General features: G+C 44.7%; 2 protein-coding genes across 17 annotated transcripts; one reads left to right on the top strand and one right to left on the bottom strand.

Moving 5' to 3' along the window:
• The first annotated feature begins 75 nt into the window (after positions 1–75).
• NFYA (nuclear transcription factor Y subunit alpha) lies at positions 76–11,811 on the top strand. Of its 16 annotated transcripts, none has more exons than XM_052698392.1 (10): positions 76–210; positions 2,660–2,779; positions 4,297–4,383; positions 6,605–6,751; positions 7,910–8,041; positions 8,646–8,751; positions 9,197–9,363; positions 10,149–10,322; positions 10,687–10,788; positions 11,601–11,811. In XM_052698392.1, exons 2-10 carry the CDS (start codon positions 2,705–2,707, stop codon positions 11,652–11,654), a joined length of 1,044 nt encoding a protein of 347 aa, XP_052554352.1. In that variant the 5' UTR covers positions 76–210; positions 2,660–2,704; the 3' UTR covers positions 11,655–11,811. The 16 variants fall into 16 exon arrangements, with proteins under 16 accessions (XP_052554352.1, XP_052554355.1, XP_052554350.1 ...); XM_052698395.1 differs by having other exon boundaries at positions 81–210; positions 1,986–2,779; XM_052698390.1 differs by having other exon boundaries at positions 81–210; positions 1,203–2,779.
• A 5,955-nt stretch (positions 11,812–17,766) lies between these two features.
• On the bottom strand, positions 17,767–24,263 carry LOC128088145 (uncharacterized). Its single transcript, XM_052698383.1, has 8 exons — positions 23,817–24,263; positions 22,939–23,292; positions 21,893–22,213; positions 21,438–21,521; positions 20,836–20,890; positions 20,075–20,175; positions 19,781–19,833; positions 17,767–19,194 (listed from the first exon to the last, which is right to left on the bottom strand). The coding sequence occupies exons 1-8, from the start codon at positions 23,857–23,859 to the stop codon at positions 18,907–18,909; spliced, it is 1,299 nt and encodes a 432-aa protein (XP_052554343.1). The 5' UTR covers positions 23,860–24,263; the 3' UTR covers positions 17,767–18,906.
• Positions 24,264–24,311: the final 48 nt, after the last annotated feature.

The raw sequence follows: 24,311 nt of genomic DNA, 5'->3' as shown, positions 1-24,311 counted from the left end.
GCCTGGCGCCGAGGGCCGAGCCGAGGCAGGGGGGGACATCCGGAGCGAGAGCCGCCGTGCGCACGCGCCGCCTGCGCCCGCCCACTCTCCTGTCTTTGTTCGGGGTTGGGCGCCATTTTGCGCGGCGGCCGAGTAGAGGCGCTGATTGGGTTTCGGGGGCCGGTAGCGGAGCCAATCAGCGCGGGACCCGAACCGGGGGAGCGAGGCACGGTGAGTGCGAGCAGCCAATATGGAGCCCCCGAGCGCCGGCCCCAGCGCCGGGATTGGCGGGGCCGAGTGACCAGTCAGGAGGCCGATCGCAGGGCCGGGGCCGGCCGGCCGCAGCCGGGGGAGCCGAGGGGACGGGGAGCCGAAGGGACGGGGCGCGGGGGGCGGCCTCGAGAGAAGAGAGGGCCCGGGGCGAGCGGGCCGCGGGAGGAGAGGAGCTTCGGTGGGCGCGCCGGGAAGCGCGAGGCCGAGGGCGGCAGCGATGGAGGGAAAGCTGCGCCAGCCCGAACGCGGCGGGGACGCGGCGCTGCCGGCATGGGGTTGCGGGGACGGCGGCCGGCAGCGCCCCGCCCTCGAGCGGGGGGAGCGGGGCGGGCGAGCGAGCGAGCCTCCTGCCGCCTCCCCGCCGCCCCGCTGACAGATGGGCCGCGGGCAGCGCTGCCCCTCCTCCTCTCCACCTCCCCCTCCTCCTCCCGCCGCCGCCGCCGCCCCCCGCCGGCATCGGGCAGCGGGGCCACAACGCACCTGGACGCCAAATGGCGGCGGCCTCGCGCCGCTGTGCTGCACTTTGAGCCCCGCTGAGGCCGCTGCTGGAGCGCTGAGCTCCCCTGACACGTGGCCGGGCGATGTTGGTGCGTCCCGCCTGGGGCTCCGTGCTGTGCCCGTACCCCGAGGTCTGCCGGCTCGGGTTGAACGTCAGCGTGCAGCACGCTTTAAAATGGTGCTTTGGAGCTAAGTGGTTCTTGGTGCAGGTAATTGGCTGAGAGAGCAGTTGCTGTAGGTTCAGTACCCTCGTATATGTGTGCACGTACCTGGAGGCATTCAGGGCCGGACTGGATGTGGCTCTGGGCAGCCTGGTCTGGTGGTTGGTGACCCTGCACATAGCAGGGAGTTGAAACTTGATGATCATCGTGGTCCTTTTCAAGTCAGCCCATTCTATGATTCTGTATATGAATGCATGTTAACACTGAGCTCTTAAATCATTTTCTGTGCAGACAGTTGCTGAGCAGGAGCTGACAAGTGAGATCAGCTGTGGGAGGAGCACCTACTGAAAGCCAAGGCTGAGCTTTAAAATTCAGCTTTGATACAGTAACACTGGTGCTGTTTTGTTTCAATGAAGGAAATGAAGTAATCCCTTGGAGGGCTGTGATCCTGCACGTGGGAAACTTCAGCTCAGGGCCACAGCCTGTGCACCTGAAATAGAACTGCGGTGCTGTCTTATGTTATAGACAGGCCTGACAGAAGAGATCTGATAGAAACCATTTTTAAATACACATATCCTTTAATTTCTGATTTGGTGTTAGAAAGCCTGAGATCTTCTTGCAAATAGAACTCAGTGGTGTCCTGTGCTCGTTACTGAGCAGCTTCCCTGCAGAGTGAGCTGCTTCCTGGTAGGCCCACAGGCAGCGAGGGCAGAAATTAAATGTACTGTGCAGAATTCAGATGGAAACTTTGATAGGCAGCGTCATCTGCAGGGGAAAAAAAAAAGAAAAGCATCTCTTCTGGAAGGCAGTGAGAAGCTATTGCTAAACGAGCCACGGATGGAGCTGATATTGCATCAGAGCGCAGGGCCTTTCTGTGCTGTGACTCGGGTTATCGTTGTGATCTCCAGGGTTCGTATCACTGCGTCAAGGTTCTGAACCAAAGTCCCAGTCCTTACATTATTATGGCTGAGTATCAAGCCTCTGGTAATAAGACTTGCCTGTGGCCCATCTTGCTGCACAGTGATGTTAATGCTATCAGTGATAAATGTGGTAAATAATTGTGTGTTTTCTTAGCTTACAGGGATAAGGGGAGCTGCTGGATAAATGACACTGAAGCAGAAAGGGTGTTGTAAAGTGAAAGGGCAGGAAGGTTGAGCAGTTTGCAGCCGTAAGCACAGCAACTCTTCCAGGTAGTGGAAATTGGGACTACAGACTGTATACATTTTTTTTCTTGAAAACTGTTTTGCTTTTTGTTGCTTGTGAGAGTTACGTGCTGCCTTTTCAGCAGTGTAACAATCACAGGTAAATCAGATATCTCATTAAAAGTAAGAGTAAGAATTCCTTTGTGGATGATGTGAGGGAGAAGGAGGTAATGGAACAAAGTATTTTGTTTCAGTGTTCTTCATGTGTCCAGGCAAGGCTCCAAGAAATGAGATCTGCTCTCTTTTTAAAATATACATAAGGAAGAGAGATAAGGAGGGACTGTTGTGTAGTTGGGGAAGGAGAGGCTGTTTCACTTGGCTTTAAGTCTCAATGTCTGGGTCAGTTTTACACCCAAGCCTTGTTTTCTGTTCCAAAGTAAGGCAACATTATGAAAGAGGAAGGTGTGCAGTTAAACCACGGCCTGGCTGTGCGCAAGGCACCACCTCCACATCAGCAGGTGCTTTGCTGTCCAGCTGCTGTAGGACACAACAACCTTCAAACTTTGGGACAACGATCACCTGTTTTTTTTTCTCTTTTCTTGCCAGTTACGCAGACCGTGCTGCGCCTTGGTCGTGTGGAGCTGAAGCACCATGGAGCAGTACGCAGCCAACAGCAACAGCTCCACGGAGCAGATCGTGGTGCAGGCGGGGCAGATTCAGCAGCAGGTATGGGGAGCTGGTGCTGGTGGGTTACAGACCTTCACAGTGGCACAGCGCGATGCTTTGTGGTGCCCCCTGAGTTACCGGAGTTCTGTCACTACGCTGCGGTGTCGTCTTGTTGAAATCACAGTAAATAGGCTTATAAAAAATACCTTTGTTAATGGAATACGAGTTTTAATTCCAGTACAACGGGGAGTTTGAAGTCTGGTGGTGATTTGAGGAAACTAACGTCCTCGAAATGGAGGAAACAGTATCAAAGAAATATGTATTGAAATCCTTTAGTTTTTTTTACCTCAGATGCATCAAAATGAGCATAAGAATGGTGAGAAAAAAAAAAAACCAAACCAAGCAACCATGTAACTTTGGTTGAGTTCATCCATTCCAGAAAGAAGATTGCAGTTTATGGATTAGAACTTGCAGGCTCTTGGGCCTGGTTTTGGTTTGCCTTTAAGGCTTATAGGTTTTCAGTGTTAAGTTTCATCCACGCACATTGAGCAGTGCTCTTACAGAGGAGCTGTGCTGCTGCTGAACTGCTTTGGTTGTGTCTTTGTTCAAGGCAAGAAGTGTGTCTTAGTTTGTCACGTACATGACTGAGATGCTGGATGATGTTTTCAGTGGGACACACTGCCTTACCTTCAGCCTGCTGGAGTGCTTGATGGCTGGGAGCAGCTCCTTCCACTGAATTTAGTGGAGTTTGATTTTTTTTTTTTCAGTAAGAATAAGATTGGAATTGGAATTAGAAGATGATAAATTAAGAATTATCAAAAAATACCTGATTCCAGCAGGTAACCAAAGACATATTTGATTTGACTGGTATCTTCTAAGCAATAGAGGTAAAAACATTCACTGACCTCTTTCATTTTCAGTGCGTGCTCACCAACACAGTGATTGGCTGCATGTGAAATGGTTTTCTAAGTGATTTTTTCTCTTGAAGAAGCCAGTTTCAGCTTTCAGGAGAGAGACTGTCCTTCGTCTCTCAAAATGCTAACACAGTTAGCATTGATTATTTTGGGACTCTTACTAAGGAGGCTAAAGATAGATGAGGCTTTTAGGTTTAACTGCTCTTGCAACATCTCGAGATCATCCTTCAAGGTCAGTGGTGGGAAGGCACTGATGCAGGGACGGCACAGATGAGCTCCTAGTCTGCTGTGCCGCTCTTCTGTGCAGAAAGGAATGTATGGCCTTTATTGCAGCTAACAAATCATAATTTTGGAAGCCTTTCACAGGAGGTTTGAGTAGTGGAAGGAAACATTTAGCAGATAGGCAGCAGCCGAAAGCAGCGATTTTGATTTCTGTACAATGACCTCTCGCATTCTTTGTGACTGACCTTTGTTTGGAATGTTGAAGCTTACCAGTATGCTGCACAGGTTTGCTGGTATTCCATTCTTAGATGTGTTAAATCGCATTCCGTATGTTCCGAGAGCAGCGTATATGAATTTTACAATTCATCCTCTTCAAAGCGTGGTTGTCTCGTGTGAGCTGTGCATTTCCATGTTTCAAGCTCTTCCTGTTCCTGTTCCCAGCAGCAGGGTGGTGTCACTGCTGTCCAGCTGCAGACTGAGGCCCAGGTGGCATCCGCCTCAGGCCAGCAAGTCCAGACCCTCCAGGTAGTGGTGACCTCTCTAATTGTGTTTGTGAGCACTGCATGACTCTCCCCATCACCACATATCTAATGCTGTGTTTTTTACAGGATTTGGAATAGGCACAGGAAAATTGTTGGCTGATACTGTGTGCTTTATGTGAGGCTTCCCACAAAGAGAGTGAGGCTGTAGCTTTTCAATGCATCACAGGCGTGTTCATGAATTCCAGCTGTAGTAATTCAGAAAGCAAACAGTGGATGAAATGAGAGTCAAAAGGGAAGAATCCCACCAAGATAATGAAGTCAAGAGACGCGACTTAAAAGAGATAAAGCTTAAAGATTTTCTGTACTTCCACAATTACATTTCTGATACTCACTGTGAGTCGTTTGCAGGTTTTTTTCCTACATGAGAGAGAGACGCAGAGGTAGGGGGTGACCCACCAGCAAGAAGAGAGGAACTTTTTGTATCTGTAATTGGAAAAGCTGCCTGGAAACAGTATTAGCTGCTGCAACAGTATTAGCTCCTGATCGCTCATTTCCTGCCTGTATTATACATTGCAGGGGAGCTCAGATGTGTGCTTCCTAACAGCACACGTAGCAGAAATTGGAAAGAAGCACATGGTCATTTCAAGCCCTGATTTACTTTAGTGTGAAGTTCTGTGGGCCATGCAAATGCATTTGCCATCTCATTAGTTCACGTAGGAAACTTGTGGAGGAGCCCTGGGCAGCTGTAGCAGTTTAGCAGTGCATTGCTCACTTAGTATTTTGGTTTTGCTTCAGGTCTGAATGGTCTTGCCAGGTGTCAAGTTGAACACAGCATTTTTTATGTTTGGAGTTCAAGTATGAAAAGCTGGCTGACTTGAATTGCTTGGATCACTGTGACCTCCTACATCTTCCCACTTTTTTTTTTTTTTCCCTTTGCTTGCCTTACTGCATTAACAAGAATCCTGGAATGCCCACTTTACTTTCTGCCTGCTGGACGTAGTACTGCTGCTGTGCTTCTCTGGCTGACACGAGCATGCTTTTCCCTCTGGTAACTCAGAACACACACTGCCCATTTTGTCAGCGACTGCTGTGTGACAGCTGCGAGGTTGAGGAAGGAACGGATCAATGTGGCAAGGGGATCAGGCGACCTCTAGAGCTACCGTGTCCTATTTAAGGCGTTGATCCCTGGGATGCAACTGTGGTCGAGTCTGTTTGTGTGTTAACACGTAGTTCAGCAGGGTATTTGAACGATGCAGAGGGAAGTTGGTGGGTTTTTGAAGTGAAATGTGATGAAAATCTGTGCCGATCTCAGTCTGGTGCTCTACAGTGGAAGTGCCTGAAGAGTGAATGTTTGGCACTGCCTGCCCTTGAATTTTACTGCTAGGAAACCCAAGAACTCTGATTTTTTGTCACGTTGTTCTGGTTTGTAAACAACTCCCAGCTGGTTAGGAGTCATTACCCAGTTCAAAAGGCTGCTCTCACATTCCAGCTGAGGCGGTGCGGCTTTCTGTAGGCTTCTCAAAGATACATTTGGGACTTAGAAGGTAATAATAAAGTTTAAATGGGGAGTTTCTCTCCTTGCCTTTTTTTTCATCAAGTTTTTTCCTAGTGACCAATTGCAGTGACCTTTATGTGCAATTTGGAAATCTGCATTAAGTTTTTTGTCCAAGGAATGTCTGCAGCTCATTTGCTGTCACTCTTCCTTACTGAGCTGCGTTTTGTGCTGTTACATTAACAACTTCACTTAATAGCCGTGAAAAAATTCTCTGAGAATATCACAGGCTGCGTATTGGTTAGGAAATGGAAATGTTGTAAGCATGTAATTGGAGAGAGTGAAGCTGCTGCAGAATCTCTCTGCCAGAATGGCTTACTTTGAGCTTTTTCTCATTAGAAGCCTCAGTAAAAGATTAGCAGTGATGTAGTTAATGAAGTTTCTTTTATTACACTTTGCTCTTGGGCTGTGCATGAACATAGTCATAGTGTCTAGAAAACTTCTCCGGCTTTTATGCCTTATTGAATAGAGTGCAGCAGGAAAAGATAATTTACAAAATCCAGCAGAGCAGCATGGAGAGCAGTAGAAACCAAAGGTATTTGGTACTGATTACGAGCCCAGCACAGCGACTCCTGCTGTGACTGAAGTGAGTCAGTTCTCTGGTCGCTCACTGAGATGGGTAAGCAGCTAGCCATGCGTGGTGTCCACTTCTGTTCCTGGCTTCACACCACCAGACTTTTTCATTGTTCTGTTTGTTTTTTCTCCTGTTCCTCAGGTCCAGGGGCAGCCGTTAATGGTGCAGGTGAGCGGAGGGCAGCTGATCACATCGACTGGCCAGCCCATCATGGTGCAGGCTGTGCCTGGGGGCCAGGGCCAGACAATCATGCAAGTCCCCGTGTCTGGAACGCAAGGACTGCAGCAGGTGAGATAACCCAGATTTCATTAGAGGTGAATTGCAGAGCTGTGTTCCTGCGATAGATAGAGCGGGTTCGCCTCAGCGCTGTTAGAATGGCTGGGCAGTGATGGCTGTGATCTGCCACACTAACTGAGCATTCAGAGTGGATCTAAAATGCACTTCATATCGGGCTTTTGTATGTGAAAACCTTCCAAGTTCATTAGAATGCACTTGAATTCTTCAAAAAAAGAAATCTTGAAAATAATTCTTGTGCTTGAGTTCATCTTACGTGTGATGGCAGAAGGTGGATTTCAACATTTCTGTTGCAAATAAAGTAATATTGTGGAAGGATATGTGATGATGTTATTGGAAGCAATTGCTTTGAATTATTGAAAAGACAGTTTTTAAATTTCAGCAGGCACTCTAAGCGTGTTCCTCAGAAATAAGAGAGGAACTGCTGAGAGCAGCATGTTGGAAGTGTTGCAGTGATTAGAGAATGAGGTTTGGGAATGAAGTTCTGCACCGTCCAGGGAGGCGGTGGTGGTGGTGGTGTCCTGAGAGGTTGATTTAGTTACTGAATTCAAACTCCTTGGCTGAAAGACAATATTTTTTGTCTTAGGTTCTTTATGCTGTGGTTGTTGAGGAAGGTCTGTAACTGGGTTCTAAAGCAGAAGCTGCAAACCATATCCCAGTTTCTCTTTTTTTCTTATCTCACAAAAATGCTCCAAATTGGCGGAAGGATTTCACAAAGCTGATGACATTTTTATTTGTGTCCTGAGTACTGCTGTATGCTGGATGATTAACGCTCTGCAGATATCTTCAATCTTACCCCTCGTTTCTTTGACCTGAGTAGTATTCCTAGTTCTGTGTGAATTTATTTCTTCTGATTGTTTTACTGTGTAAGCAGAGGAGATCTGCTGGAACATGACGATGCTGGCATGTTACGTGTTACGTTTCCTCTATTCTGTACGTTCCTGACTGTTGTTCTATCAGTGACTGCTGCGTCACAAGGAAGAGTAACTTAAAGCTCTTCGTTATAAAATAGAAAAAGAGAAGTACCAGTGGTTTTTTTTGTGTTTTTCTTTGCAGCAATAAATCATCCTCAGATGATCTGGTAATGCTGAGGCCAAGGAGGGGGAAATAAGAGGCATAGTTAATGTTCCTTTCTGACTCTTTCTTCCACAGATTCAGTTGGTCCAGCCAGGTCAGATTCAGATTCAAGGTGGGCAGGCTGTACAGGTACAGGGGCAGCAGGGCCAGACCCAGCAGATCATTATACAGCAGCCACAGACTGCAGTTACTGCTGGCCAGACACAGGTAACTGCACCAGCATGAAAGGGTTTTCTTGAGAGGAACAGGAAGAGAAACTTGGCAAATGACTTAAGATACGGTTAAGTAAAAAGGAAAAAAAATATTAATGTGGAGGAGAACTTGAGAATAAAATTAATATCGTTGTAGTGTTTCATTTACAGAGTAAATAGACTGCATGTTCTTATCCATCGTGTTTCTGTATATTGGTTCATGGCTGTTTTTGTCTATCTGTTGCAATTTGAAAGCATAAGTACTGCTAATGCCATCCTCGCGCCATGTTGTGCAGTAGTCCAGTCATACCTGGGTTTTCTGCTGTTTGTTTTTTTCGTTTGTTAGGACCAGAATTTAATGTACTGATAATGAGATGGGACACTGGAACTTGTTTCTCTGACTGTAAAATGCTACAGTATTAGAAAAAGTTTATTATACGTGCTTCAGGTGCTTTACCTTCAGTTCAGTTGGTTTGTACTCCATTCTATTTCTTTATGCTAGTAATAAAGCAAAAGAAATACACGCCTGAAGTGCCGTAAGCACTGTGTATTAATTCAGGAACTGTGAAACTTGAGAAGGAAGCAATTTCTGAAGTTCCTATGTTCTCTGTTTTGTTTAGACTCAGCAGCAAATAGCAGTTCAAGGACAACAGGTAGCACAAACGGCTGAAGGGCAGACCATAGTCTATCAGCCCGTTAATGCGGATGGAACCATTCTCCAACAAGGTACGAGTTCTGGTGCAAAAAGCTGGGACTTCACAAAGCCCATTTTGTAGGTTTTCATTGCCTTGCCATGGCTGTCGGTGCAAACAGTGCGTTGCAGTGCTGGTTGGTAGTGCTGTGCCTGCTGTGGAGCGATGGCACTGCAACTGGAAGATGTTTGTATCGTTATACAGGAAAACTGCAACATCCTTTTTTTCCATGGTAAGAACTGTTAGAGTAGGAATGCTCGTTTCCTTCTGCACTTTCAAATGCCTGCTCTCTTACCTGAGGCTGGGATTACAGTGCAGGTACAGAAAATACAAAGTATGTTTTAGTTGATATCTTGTAATGCATTTCTAAATCTCGCGGAAGGGTGAATGAGTGAAAAACAGAAGTGGGACTAATGGTGTTCCCTTCTTTCTGTGTGCGTGTTTTTGTTTGTTTTCTTTTGTGTTTTATTTTCTTAAAGTTACAGTCCCTGTTACAGGCATGATCACCATTCCAGCAGCCAGTCTGGCTGGAGCACAAATTGTGCAAGCAGGAGCCAACACCAATACCACCAGCAGCGGACAAGGGACTGTCACAGTGACACTGCCAGTTGCTGGAAACGTTGTCAATTCAGGTGGAATGGTTATGGTACGTGTTTAGGTTGAAGGTAGAGCTGTAAGGTGTCAGTGCTTAAGTTGTTGTCTGAGATCCACGTCAGCTTAATGAGGTCAGTCTTCTCAGTAGGAACAGGAGTTAGAAGTTTAAGGGATGAAAGCTTTCAGTTTTAATGGCCACTGTCCTGTTGTGATCTGTGTATTCTGTACTTGCTTTCAGCTACAGCAGATTGAGTTAAAAAAATACAGGAGCTGAAACTCAAGATAAGCTGTTAGCTGATAAGCAGGCATTTAAAAAGATTGAATCGACTCGCGTGTCTCGAGGATTCCTTGGTATTTGTTTTTCTGATTCTTAGGACTTTTTTCTGCCAGTTCTTATGTCTTTGTAGTTGGATGCCTTTCAACTTGAACTTTATTGTTCATCTCCACTAGATGTCAGCAGCTCTATGAGTAATAATTGCTTAAGAAATGCTCTGAAATTATCATATAAATTAAATAACTCATAGCCTAAAAGAAGGGGAAGTGATGGGCATGTCCTGCATGCAAATTAGACAAGATGCAGTAACATAGTCATAGAATTGTGTATTGTATTGAAATTTTAACCATTATCACGAAGAAAGGAAGCACAAATGGTGTCACTGATGTGTTTAAATTTGTCCTGCAGTTTGAGAAGGACTTTATTACTCCTTTCAGTTTAAACTGGCGCATTAACTGCAGAAAAAAACAAGCCCATTCCATCGCAAACACTTCCAAAAGTGTATCTCTGCATTCCCTTTTCATTCCAAACTAAAAGTTGTAAAACCATTCTTCTCTGTACAGATGGTGCCTGGAGCTGGATCAGTACCAGCTATCCAGCGGATACCTTTGCCCGGAGCAGAGATGCTTGAAGAAGAGCCCCTCTACGTAAATGCCAAGCAGTACCATCGGATCCTGAAGAGGAGGCAGGCACGAGCAAAGCTTGAAGCGGAGGGGAAAATTCCCAAAGAAAGAAGGGTGAGAATACAACACAAATCCAATACAGGGCTGCTGCGTGAGAAAGGAGCAGAAAATCATCTCTGCCAGAAAAATGATGGTTGGAATCTTAGTATGGTTTCCTTTTTTTTTTGCTTGTTCATAAACTACTTCTGAGTAATCTCCAAGTCCCTTGGTGGTAGTAAGTCCTCCCTTTCCAAATGTTTAACAGTTCATCTAATGTCTCTATTTCAAACAGGTCTTTACCATAAACGTCTTAGTTCAGGGGTGGGGGGAAAGAATGGAGTCTGCATCAGGTTTTTCTGCCGAGTTCTCAATTTCTGTAAGTACTGAACTGGGGAGGAATAGGCCGCTCTCATCGCTCTTCTCTTCCGTGTTGTGACAGAAATACTTGCACGAGTCTCGGCATCGTCACGCCATGGCCAGGAAGCGAGGGGAAGGGGGGCGTTTCTTCTCACCAAAGGAGAAAGACAGTCCCCATATGCAGGTAAGTAGAATTTTGTCTGTTCTTTGAGCAGGGCGCGCTTTGAGTTCTCCAGGTTACAGGTTAGAGGAGTGTTGCTACTGTTTCCTGTTCTTTTTTTGGGTTAGGCTGCTGACCTTTCGCTCTTCCTGCCTACAGATTTTTGTTTGGAGCTTTGTAAAGAAATCCTCCCTCTCACTCTGTTCACTTTGGAGAGCAAGCACTCATTTACCTTGAGTAATTAATTCATAGTAATGTTGATAGAAATGTATTCATTTGTTTTACAAATAGAGAATGCCTGTATTTATTGTTCTAAGAAATGCAATCTGTGCAGCTGTTGTGATTGCATACCAGAAGTTTCCTTACTAGGACGTGCATTAAGGGCCATGCTTTGTCTCACACGTGTTGGAAAATTCAAAAATGTTTGTCTGATTCTTAGTTGTTCTCTTAGATACGTAAATAAAATGCAAGAGAGGTTTCAAGGGAGGGAATATCGTAGGGTAGAAGTAGCAAATTCTGTTGTTGACCAGTGCTTTAAAGTCGCCCTTTGACTTCAGTGGAATGATATTTCTCATTCTAAAGTGGAATCCTGTCCAAATGCTAGACCTGTACCTTCCACTAATACCAGAAACAATCCATTGCTAGGAGTTATTAATAGATGTGTATCGCAGTTAGCCTGTGGTGGCTTGTAAGACCCATTAGAAATGTGGTATGTTTGAAGATTGTGGGCAGAGGGGGGTAGAGGAGTATCTGCTCCTGATAAAGGCAGTTGTGAGTGACTCTCTGTTATGGAAAATTTTTGAAATTACAATATGACATTTATTTTGTATCTCTAGGATCCACCTCAGAACAATGAAGAAGCAATGACACAGATGATCAGAGTCTCCTAATCACTGCTAACATAAAAATGTAACTGAATTCCTGTCCCTTCTGCAAGTCTGTCCTACCTTATCAGTGTATCAAGCAAGTCTTTCAATGGGACAATCACCACATCACAGCCTATCCTTTTCTACAGACAAACACCACTTTTTCAGCGTGTGGTAAAGATTTTAACTGCAGTTGACTCAACTAATAGAAACTGAATGACTGTCTTGGTATACTCTTCTGATTCAGTGCAGGGATTTCAGTCTGACAGCTCATGCCTTTTTTTTTTTTCCCTTTTTTTCTCCTTTATAACATCTCTCGCATTAAGATTGGCCATGGTGAGTGTACCACTGACTGACCAGCAATAACTGGTGTGCTGAAGGAGGGCCAGTAAAGGCTTCTTGGAGTTATGACCCTTCTGCGCAGCGACATAATCCAGTTGATAGCAACCAGCACTGATGTGGCTATACCACAGTACTTCGTTTTCCCAGTAGAGAACTGTTAGTTACATCCACTATTTACATCTTTGGATTTACTGTCTACTGAACTGTTCTCTGCTGTTGCATTTGCACCTGCAAAGCTGACAGAAACTGAAAGGTGTTCTCTTAAGCTCCACTCTGTAAAATACGTAAACAGCAAACTCTTCTCTGGGAAAAGTTCAGCCATCAAGTCAAAGTGATCAAAACAGTTCAAGATTATTACAGGACTTGATTTATTGTGTATCTCTTCCAGGAAGTAAGAGTGGAGAGGGCTATTGATGTGAGGATAAGGATTTAGTTAGTAAATGCAATTTGTTGGTGTTTTTTGGTATGTTTATTGCCAGCAGTTAGTGCTTTGGAAGAAGAGTGGATGCCAGTATTAAAGTATTGAAGCTTCCAAGTGAGTCTCTTCCAAAGGATTACTTTTAAAATCTTTATTTCCAACCTAACCAGTCTGATGCATGGTTCTCCAAAAGAAATACAATCTGCAACGTCTGAGTGATAACAGTTGACCATCCTTTTGACAGTATTTCTTGATGTGTGCTGTAAATCAGTTCCACAGTTCTCATTCTACATAGAGTGAGGGACGTTTTATGATGGCAGAAGCGCAGGGCCACTCAACCAGGTGCATACTGATGTTTTGAAGGACTGTTGAATGAAGGCGTGTATTGGTTAACTGTTCAGGCTTCTAACAGACTATCCACTTAAAAAAGAAGAGTTTTTAAAATGTGGCACTCAAGAAGTAGCTGCATTCAAAAAATAATAATAACAACGTCGTGGATTTTTCATTATTACAACTGGTTTCTGGCTGCATACCTTAACAACACAACTTGTTGTTCGTTATGGATTTTTAAACTTGTCCCATTTTTACTGATGTAAAATGTGATGGAATTCATGAACAAGCAACCTGTGATGCAGAGTGCCTGCCTAGGTACTAACACAAGTGTCCAGATCAGCCACCTGCAAAGACACTTAGCCAGTACAGGTACAAAGAGGAGGAGCAGATTTGGCATTCGCAGTAAGGCAGCTGGATTTTCTAAATGAAGTTCCATTTATTCTCTTCTGAGCTTCTAGCTCTGCATTCTTACCCTTACACAGCTGACGTGGTGAGCTGAAGCAAAGCTGACAAACAGTTCTGCAAGGCAGGCCTGCAGCCACAGAGAAAGGTAAAAGCCAAGTTCCAAATAGATCTTTGGATTCAGTTGTCAAAAATTATATTAGTAATCTAGTATTCTGCTCACAAATTTTACATGAGGGTTTTTTCTAGCTATTCAAAAGGCATTGATAGCATTTTTGGTGCCTTTGGTTGCTTCTGCCTTAAAATACTTGGCCAGTTAGAGCGTGGTGCTGCTGCTTTTTTTTTCTTCAGTCAGTAACTATAAAATCCTCACCTGGCATTTCTCGTGAGGTCACCCATTTCAGGAAACCCATAGCTCTCATTTAGTGAAGGAATAACAAAACCTTTTCCTTAGTTGAATTTGCCGCACTATTGTAAATACTTTTTTAAGCATCTGTACATGTTGTCGATAGGGTGTTCATGTGCTGGAGGAATATCTCTGTGCTGCAGTAAGACGGCCTCCATAACATTTCTGCTCTTCAACTGACAGCTAATCTCTGTCTCAGAGAACCCCCTCAGACAGTTGGAAGTTATGGAAGCAGAGATTGTTGCTCTGACGTAGGTTTTTGTTTATTTCTTTTAAACTAGTAATTCTTGTTTTTCTTAAAGAAGTTGTCAACTTCTTCCGAACGACTAGAGCTTTTTTTCCCCAGTGAGCCCTTCATATATAGGTTCTCTGATCTGTTGTTGTAGAACGTGTACTAAGGCCTATGGATTCGTGTTACTTAGGAAGCTTTACTGTTAATACTTAAAATAAGGATGTGAAAACCTGAGTGCAGCTGTTACGTTTTTCACCTGCATTTGGTTATTTGTGTTGGCCTCTAAAAGCAGCGTTTGCTTGGTGGCAGGGCGACACATGGAGAATGGTCCTGGAGTGATGCTGGAGTGCTTCAAGGCTTTGCATGTTAAAAACGGGAGAGAGGAGAAAAAATTCTTTGTGACTGGATGTGGGGGGGGGGGGGGGGAGGGGGGGGAGGGAGGGAGGGGACACTGAAATTTGCATCATGTAAGGCGAAGTTTGTATATAGTTAAAAAGTTTATAATTTTTTTTATATAATGCATTTTTTCAAGTGTATTTTGGTCTTTAATAGATGCAATTGTAAGTACTGTGTACACTATCCAGCTAATAAAAATTTATAAACCAAGCAGCGGCTTTGGCTCTGCTTTAAAGTCCTCCTTTCAGTCAGAGGGAAGAAGCCTTTTCCACACCTGGCATTGCTCTGCCTGAAGGAACCGCCGGTGGAGGCCTGGCGCCTGCGAGCGCTGGAACCCGATTGGCTGAGGGAAACTGTAGCGTCCCGCCACGCGTGCTTATTGGTGGGTGCTGAGGTGGGACGCCTCTGATTGGCTGGTGGTGCCCGGCTAGTTTCCCGCCTGGCATGGGGCAGTGTCTCAAGATGGCGGCTGAGGGGCTGAGGGAGTTGGGGGGAGGGCGTAGCTCAGCTCTTAGGCTGAGGAAGATGCTGTCGCCCTCCTGGAGTTGGGAATGGCCTCTCAGCTGCGGGAGGGAAGAAAGGAAGGCTGCTGTCACCGGGTCAGTGTTCCTTTTGTGTGTCCTTTTGAGTGTGGAAGAGTTGTTGGGGGAGTATCTGGGCTGTGGCTAAAGGAGGTGCATAGTGATTAGCTTGGTAGTTTTTTGTTTCAGACAATAATTATTTGGGGAAATATGCCCAGAAGTCACGCTGTCTCTTCTCCCTTGCCAGTCCAGCTCCTGGCTACCCATTGGCATTATGCTCCATGTACCTGAGGGCCATCTTCTGTGTGTGTGCTGCAGGAGTCATTGCACGCCTCGGGTAATTATTCCGGAGAAGTCTTCCAGAAAAGTCAAATGATGACACAAACAGCCCTGGAGCACAGGGAGTGCCCTATGGGTGCAGTGCTGGAATCTGCTCAGGGTTGTGTAAGCATAAAAGAGGTCACTACTTTCACGTTACCCAAGTGCTGTGCTTCCCAAAATGTTTACTTCTTTGTATTGCTGGTTATCTTCCAGAAGGGTGGTTTATTCTTGTCCCCAAACTCCCTAGTATCATGTCATTATCTTTATTTGCTCAAATATGGCAGAACGGAGACTGTTAGAGCTTATTTTTTGTGTTTTGGTACAAAAGGAAGTTTTCCTCTTAAGAGGATTGGGCAGGCTTTGGAAGGCTTTAGAAATGCTCAGCTTCCATGTCCTCCTGCTAATCCCTCTCAGGCGTGCTGTTCCTTCCACGCATGCTGCTCAGGATCTCTCAGCAGTGTTGTAACTTCAGCAATGATAACATAAATACTTTTATCAGGACTGCTGTTAGGCTGTCTTTTTGTACGGTATCAAGTGGTTGTGCTACTGCATTGCTGTATGTTTGTTGTTCGCAAAGCTCTTTGGATTAATAATTGCCATATATATATTTATATAAACAAAATGCTGCGTTAAGCCTGTTCATTTGTTCCTGTGTTCTTGGGGTATGCTTTATTTTAGAAGGGATACACTAAACTTTGCAGGCAGTTGTGGCCATACAATGAGTTCTTGAAAGAACTAGAATCAGTAGAGCTCTTGGGGCTTGGTTCTGCCCTTGCTGGTGCAAAAGCAACTCCTTTGCTAGCAGAGGTGTTGAGCTTGCATGAGTGTCACCTGCTGCCCACAAGCAGAACAAGAACAAAAAGGGCAGCTTTACTCCAAGCACTGTTGTGTTTCTCCTGCACGGGATGCCTTAACAGTGCTTTCCATGCTATCTGTAAAACAGCTTGGAAATACTGGCTGAAAGCTCTAAGTGAAAATAGGTGAGTTCTTCTAATACCAGTTCTGATAGAGCACAGTCGTACTGCCTGTGGTCAGTGCCCAAATTAGAGGGATGGTGTCCCCATAGATGAGGTGGGCTAGGAGTGCCTCCAGCAGGTAGTTCTGAGCATCCAGTCAGGTACTGCTGTTAGGGGTTATCTTCTGAAAAAAATATTTTTCTCTCTGCACCAGGCTTCAAGCTCGGACACTGGTTTGTGCTGCAGCGCCGAAGGCTGGCAGTCAGTGTGGGTCCTGACAGATGCTGGCCTGCCCTTTTCACACAGTGTTGCTGGCAGCTCTGAGATCGTGATGAAATGCAGAAATGCTACAAGTGTGACTGTGGGCAAATAGAGCAGAATAAATCCTCAAGGACATCGCAGTTGAGGAGTCATGAATGCAGAAGAGCATGAAGGGCAGTGGCTCAGGGGAATAAGCAGGCATCATAGGCCTGAAGGGAATGCCCACAGCACATAATAGGTTATGTGATTACAAAGCCACTCAGATATTGATTTTCACAGCTTTTTGCTTTATTCTTAATTTGAAATTCTTTTCAGTTCCCTAACAAGAGCAGGACCAGACTAATTTAAAGCAACCCCTCGCTTTGGAGAGAAGTTCCTGTATCTGCTAATCTTGGGCTAGTCACGGTTGCCAGGATCTTGTCCTTTATTGCTTAGCTTTCTGCTCCGGGAATCAATATTCTGAGTTGCTGGGAACAGGAGAGAAGTAAGGCAGGAAGTTGAGGACAATTGAACAGATATTCTAAAGCGAACAGAATGGATAAAATTTTGTGCTGCTAATGTGTGAAGTGGACACGGTTGGTAAGTGTTGGGTTTTCTCTGCTCCTTGGTTCCTCATGCAGTAACATGTTGCCAATTCTTTGTATTTCAAGGAGCTGGAGACAAACATTTGTTCCAAAAATATTCTTATGCCCCAGTGATCTCCAGAGGAAAAGGGAAGGTACGGATGAGCCAACTGTATTTCATCCAGCAGGAGACTCCTTGATCTCTGGTATTGCTCCCAACCAGTATCATCCAAAATTCAATTTACTTTGCCATTTTGTTTTTTGGGGGGGCTTTTGCTGAGATCTCAATGGCTTCTTTTGCATGCCCAATTTGCAGAGCTGCTGCTGGACGTTCTCAGGATGGCATAAATACTGTGGTGATTGGGGTAGAAATCTCTGCAGTGTAATTCACAGTCTGTGTGATTGTTCTGTTCTTATAGTCCACTTAAGGCCAGAGTGCTTTGCGGTGAGCAGACAGGCTGCTCAGCCATGGGGCATTTGGAAATACTTCTACTGCCTGTTAGAGATGCAGACAGTCCTCAGAGAGCCTTTGCTCTAAGGCTGGCGGTTACTGATCTGCGTTTTGTGACAGAGGACTGATGCAATCTAAGTGCCAAAGTGGCCCTACGAGCCGCCTCAGCTTCATCGTGTGATAGTAGATATCTTCAGCTTTCTTGAGAAAAGGAAGTGTGTACCAGAAAGCCTTTCTGTTGTGAGTTAGTTATTTCCATTACATTACTTTTAAGATCTACTCTGTGTGCCACTGCAGCTAGATGAGAAATTTGGACATACAAAGTTTAGTTGCTTTCAGAGAATCAAACTGGTTAAATAAGAAGTAGAGTTTGTTTATTGATGCTTGTTATGACAATTGCTCATCTTTCCAGGTGTGCATATTTTCAGACCTTAATGCAGGGCTGCATGCAAACACATTTGTTGTTTAAAAAGCGACATGAGCCTCAGTCATTAATTCTTTCCAGTGTGAGCCAGTGCAGCTGTTTAGGAATCAAAAAGCACACACACATATAGTTAGCAGTTATTTTAATGTTTTTTTTCTGGTACTGTTTTCAGAGAATTTGCGATAGAGTGACAAAGTCATCTCAGCTTTAACAGCAAAGACCCTGATGTCCTGTAGCCACATCAGACTTGGCAAGAGAAGTTTCATCTTCTCTCCCCTCTCCTCTCCCCACGTCTCCTCAGAAATGGAGAAGAACCCGCAGGCAAAGTGGAGTTTCTGTGCAGGTGATATGATTAATTGCTGACTGTGCCTTTTCACGTTCCTTTTCTCCCAGTTGTAATATAAAAAAACAAAAGCCATTTCTGTGTCATGTTCAGCAGCTGTGGATCCAACTCAGAGAGCTGAGGTGAGAATCTTAGTCAGCTTTATTCTAGGAGTTATCCATCATTCCTAGGGGTGTTGATCACCACGATAACAGGATTCAGTAGTTTGATCAGAATGAGTGAAACTTATAACAGAGCCAAGACAGAGTTATGCTGTAGCACGAGTGTGGCATTAATAAACAAGCAGGGAAGGCAAGGAAACCCAAAGTTATACATACAGTCTGAATTCTGCAACTGTATGTTCAGACTGAAGACATTTTAAGTGGACAAATACTATTCAGCAAAGCCCTGGTTTGGTGAAACCAGGCATTACTTGTTGCTGTTGAAACTGAGAGCGTTACTTGTCTCCCTGAAGTACGCAAAACAACTGTGCTGAAATTCAGCAGGTACTTTTACCATTTTGCTGTTTTGGTCCTAATCAGTGGGCAGTAATTAACATTTCACATGCAGATATTTAAGTGAGTTGGAAGTCCAAGCAGAAGTGCTGTGCTCCCATATCTCGCAGCCCATTGCTGGCTGTGGCACTGGATCTGCTGCTATCACAGCCCGCCTGTTTCCTGAAGTCGGGCTTATAGTTGCTCACTGCTTAAAAATAGAGCCCTGAACAGAAGGCAAATACGCCCCAGCCTTTCACAGTGTTTGTTCATGATAGCTGAATTGTGCTGCTGTGCTATTAGAAAAGTTTGGTTGTTTTTCAGGGAAGATTTGTGCATCCATGTGTCTCATCCTTTCAGCAGTGCTGTGTGTACGCATCTCCAGCAATTGGTTACGTGCGGGTTGTTTCTAAGCTCAGTTCAGCAGCGTTCCATCAATAAGCTGAAGGCTTTGTGCTGCTTTCTTTCAGTGGGCCTGTTCTTCTCTCTTCAATTTCAGACTGTGGAGCTGTGTCCTTGAAGATAAGGGTAGCATATTCCACAGGCCCTGAGGGATGTGAGCTCCCAGGTGGTTCCTGAAGGAAGGAAACTTTCGGTGAAGGCTGTATGTTGACATACATCACATCTTCAGGTTTGGGTCGAGGTTGGTGCCTTATTGCAGCATATATCGTACTCTCACTGTGGTCCCCATCTGATATTCTACTTGCTTTTTCTCTTCCTTCCTTTAAAAACAAACAGAATGAGAAGATAAAAAGAAATGCAGCACTTTTTTGATTCTCAATATTAGCCTCGGTTCGATTACGATTACAAACACTTTCTCCACATATTATGAAACTGAGGAGGAGGAGGAGAGAAGGTGCAGGGAAAAGGGGAAAATTCTTGTACACAAAACTCTCTTTTCCAATCCTGAATCATAGATAGAATGGCTCAGCAACAGATAACACTCAATATTTAGAGAGATCGCAAATAACAAAGTTTTCCTTTGATGAGAGGCTTTGGTGATATTACTGAAGATCCAAGGCCAGTAAACTTTCACAATTACCTATTTGTTATTGAATTTATTTTCTGAGTACTGTAAACAAAAACAGGGATTATGACTTGCTCAGGTTACTGGGGCTGTGTCTGTTTTGCACCCAGATGTGGTCACAAATACAAACAGCTTCAGCCTGCTGGCTTGGCTGGATGGAACACATTCTCACTGTAGGATGAGTGGCACCGTGTGCTTTGTGATCCCCTTGAGCGCTGAGCGCAGAGCCAGCACTGATCAAACAGAGCACCAAGAAGAAGGGATTTCAGATGATCTCTTACCTGTAGCACTCCCCTTCTGAAAGCAGGGTGTCTGTCAAAGTCCATCTCTTTTCCTGCCACAAAGAACGGAGTCTCTTGAGTGTAAAACCACACACCTATTTTTTCATTAAAAAAAATGACTGCTTCCACTCTCCCTTCCCTGAAGTTTAGTGCACATGCTGTGTATTGCTCTCAGCTCAGTTGCACTTCCTTCCTGAGCAATGATACCTCTGAATAAACCATCCTTAACCTTCAGGGTGCTGGGATACCAGGCTGCAGGGGCAGGAAAAAGACAAGAGGATTAGAGAGCTTTACCTGCTCTTTTCTTCCCGATGCAGCTGGTGATGAGTGTAACAGTAGCGATCAGGGCAGCCGTAGCCAGCAGGGAAATCAGCACCATGACAGCATAGGGAGTCCTGTAAAGGAAAACATGGTGTCTCCATCACTATTTACAGCACCACAGTGACTAGGCTAGTTTGGGAGGGGGTTTTGTGTGTCTGAAATTAAATTCAGAATACAACTATTAACCCCGTTGTCTCTCAACAAGTGTGATTCTGTGAGGTCAGTACTTATGTGCAGTCACAGAGGATCCATCCCAACTGTATTTTCTCTGGTTCTTTACAAGCCTGGGGCACATTCAGGAGCTTGAAATCTCTTCCTGCACTCAATTCAGTGCTGCTTAGAGTTCAAAGGCATCCCTTATCGGGATGCAGGAGCCCTTCTCATGGTCTGTCTTTGATCAGGATCATTATGGGTTGCTCTTAGGCTGTTGTGCTTGTACAAGAGCAGAATCACTGTAACATAACATTGCATGGGTTGTATAGTTGTCCCTTTTTAAGCAGGTAGAAAGGAATAACACTGAAACTGAGCATCTTCAGTGGAGTCCCCACCTAGAGCTCCTGAAACCAGTAGGAGACTTGTATGGCTTTCATAGGGCCTGAGCAGGTTGACCCAAACTCCGCAGGGAGAAGCCTGTGTGTGTGTGTGTGTGTGCACGTTTATCACAGCACTGCTCAAATCCTGCAGTGCAGCCAGAATGCCATAATTAGAGTCTGGGTGCCTTTGTTTATTTTTACCTCTGGTCCTTTCTGCTGTTGTCTGTGGGGCTGCCATCCATATTCCACTTTTCCCCTTGGAAAAAAAAGCAGAAGTGAATGATTTTCCCACACTGATCCATCCCTGATGACTCTCTGTCATGCCAGCATGCTCCAGAGATAGTGCTTGTTTGTTAACCATGACATTGTGGAATGCAGAAGGATATCCATCCTGTGCTGTTCATCAGCAAAACAAAGCTTATCAGTGCTGCTGAGTCACGGGAATCATCCAGTTATAGGATCATCCATTTTCTCAGGAAAGAGCTGGGATTTTGTGTATGCTGTTGGCTGGTGTACTGTCAGCAGTGCATGTGCATGAAAGCACCAGTGTAGGCGCAGCCAGAGAGCCAGCAGCAAATAGCAATGGGGACAGGAACAGACATCTTGTGATTCCAGGTTTCTTTCCTTCAGGTTATGGGCCTCTGGTGCTTTTTCACTGCTGCCAAATAGGTAAGCCACGAAAATTCATGTCAGTTTAGAGAGCAGCCTGAAAGCTGAGTTGCATTTAAATGCTGCTGGAAAGAAAGTTTCTTAGAAGACAAATCTTGACATCTTTGTCTTAAAGAAGGGATCTCGTTATTTACCTCCCCTCCTGCGTTTTTCAGTCCGGTCAGAAAGATCAGATTGTTTCCACTCAGTGCTTTCTGCTTTGCTGCTTTCTGCACTGGCTGAAAGCAGAAGGGAAGTATTAAATTCAAAAGTTCATTAACAGACAGTGACAAAGAGGTGAACTCAGGTAGAAATTCATGGAAACATTCCGATCTCTTGGAGTCTGTTCCATCTGCTGATGCAAATGTGAAATGTCATCAGTCTAGGAAACCAGGTCAGACTGCCCCCCTCCCAAGAACTGGCAGCAATTTATACCATTAGTGTGTGTCAGAAAATCTGTTTTAAAAAGGAAATTCAGGAGTTATCTGTGTCTCAGGAAATTTCAAGGCTCAGAAGAGAGCTCTTTAGCACTGACCTGTAATCTTTCTTGTCAAGTATTAAGAAATTGCTGACTTTTAGAAGATCATCATTAATTCTTTGATTAACTCACCCAAAACTTTCAGCACGATCCTCCTCAGTAGTTTGTTTCTCCCCTGGAGATGGCTCTCAAGACGATACTCTCCTGAGTCATTAAGTTGGAGCTTTTTCAGCCACATTCTAATCATTTTCCATGAGAAGTCATTCATCATTTCAGTCCTCTCTGCTTTAACAATACTTTGATCAGCATTACCTCTGATAATAGGGTGACAAGTAATTTGGGACACCATTTTGCACCAAATAAAATGTTGAAGTTCTCCAGTGTTGATTGGTGCAGAATAGGAGCAGTGGAGGAACAGAGATTTCCCTTTTTTGGCAAACACTGTTACAGGTTCTAAAGAAAATAAAGTGGTGATTCATTAGAAGGATCAAAGAGAAGAAAGAACAGTCCCTGTGGTAGTGTGCATCACCCAGCAAAGGAGAGGCCAACAGCAGAACAAAGAGAGCTTGCAGAAGAGGTGGAAGCCTGTGTCAGGTACTGTCACATTGCCCAGGTGCTGTGACAAGGAGCCACCTCAGCACATTTCTAATGCCTAATATCTATCTTCAAGTTTAAGAGGGTGTTGCTCCCTCTCATGAGTCTTCTTGAGTTATCAGAGCCTTTCTGCGTGAAAGGCTTCTGTGACTGGAAAACACTTGGAACAAAATGGAAAATTTTCTGCAAAAGAAAGTTGTATTCCTGTAGTTTTCATCAGCTTGTCTGAATATTCTATCCCAAACCCATTTGGTTTTGATTAGTACAATCCCACAAAATTGTATTCATGGTTTTTCATGGTGATTTTTAAAATAATGCTTTCTTTTGCTTTGGAACTTCTTCATTTTGTATGGGGAAAAAAAAAATTATTGGCCATTTCTGCCTCTAGATACATACAGATACATATTGTGATTTTATATGGAGCTATAGAACGTAGTTTTATCCTGTCCTCAATAACCTCTAGGGGAATTACGATGTCTAGATGTACCATGTTTAGCTATGAAACAAAAAAATGGAATTGACACATCATTCTTGATTTATTTTGGTAGTCTCCCACCCGGCGTGCTGTTGACCACATAGCTCACCCTTAGGTGAAACCACCATCCGTATTCTTTGCAGCAAAACTTGCTTCATTTCAACCCAAACTCCACACTGGTATGTGCCAGAATCCTCTTTTCGAAGTGCTGTCATGATTACAGAAAACCAACCGCCTCCAGAGTCTCTCAGCTCAGCTGGAGGGTGCAGTGCAGGGCTAGGAGCAATCCTTTCTTCTGAAGGGAAGCTCAAGGGTAAGACTGGACAATGTTTTTCTGATTGTTCCTTGCACCAGAATTTCTTCTCACGTGAGTGCTTGTGCACGTCGTATGAGCAGTTAGCTCTGAAGGACTCTCCTGGTACTTGCAGAAAGACTTGTGTGTCCTCTGCTGCCATGTGTGATCCTTTGAAAGGAAGAAGAAAATTGATGCCAGAGGTAGTCACCACGTCCTGTGCCACCTTTTCTTGCATCACACTGCTGACACCTCTGGGACTGTGAGAAGAGTTACCTGTCTCTGCAGGTTTGCATAAAGAAACATCCATACCCAGCCTTGGTGCCACTACCCTTTTTCCATTGTTATTCACACTGTTCCTCTCTGTGGACTCAGTATTCACAGGCTGTAAGAGAGCAAACAGCAGCTAGCCTGTCTCACACTGCTCACAATGCCTCATCCATCATGTTTCCAGAGAAAATAACAAACACAGATTTCCCTCCCCATATGCTAGGTGATTTCAGACTGAGAAAACCTAAGCTTGTGTAAATAAAATAAACACATTTCAGGCTGAACATCTCTTGTTGACATCTGGCAATCCTATTCCTTGCCTGGCTGTGGATGGCCTGAATAAAAATTGTTCAAGCAAATAACAGCTGCACTGTGTACAGCAGCACTGAGAGCACCCTGCTCCTCAGGGTGATTCGAAGCCTTACCTGGTAGCACCAGCAGGAGCAGCAGGGCTGGAAAACTTCCCATCCTGCAGTAGAAAGTGGTATATGGCACGGGGAGAAGAATGTATCCTAGAGCTTCGTTACCCCTGAGGAATTCTCTGATACAGAGGAAGCTAAACTTGCTTTGTCATTTACAGTTTCTGCTGCTTGGAGTGATGATAGCAGTTTGGAGTTGCTGAGAACATCTATTAACCACAAACTGTCTTGGGTGGGAAGACTGCTTCATGTTTACTAGCTGCTTTTTTGCTTTAAATATTTAGTTGTGTAGATAGCTCTATTTAGCAATCAGACTGTGGGGCTGGAAAAGAAATAGGCATTTTCAGGCTCTGGTGCCACCTTGGCAGTGCAGCTTTCAGTAGGATAAGTTAATCCTTCCTGCAGTTTTGTGCTTTTGTGCAACTTCCATGTTCTTGTTCAGAAGTGCCCAGCATCAACATGAGGTGATGTGAGTGGCCCTGCATGAGGTGTCAGGGTTGC

This window comes from Tympanuchus pallidicinctus, unplaced genomic scaffold (assembly GCF_026119805.1).
Source record: "Tympanuchus pallidicinctus isolate F22 unplaced genomic scaffold, pur_lepc_1.0 scaffold32, whole genome shotgun sequence".
Lineage (NCBI taxonomy): Eukaryota > Metazoa > Chordata > Aves > Galliformes > Phasianidae > Tympanuchus > Tympanuchus pallidicinctus.
Note: the sequence above shows the minus strand (reverse complement) of the source record. Positions and strands in the feature narration are given on the sequence as shown.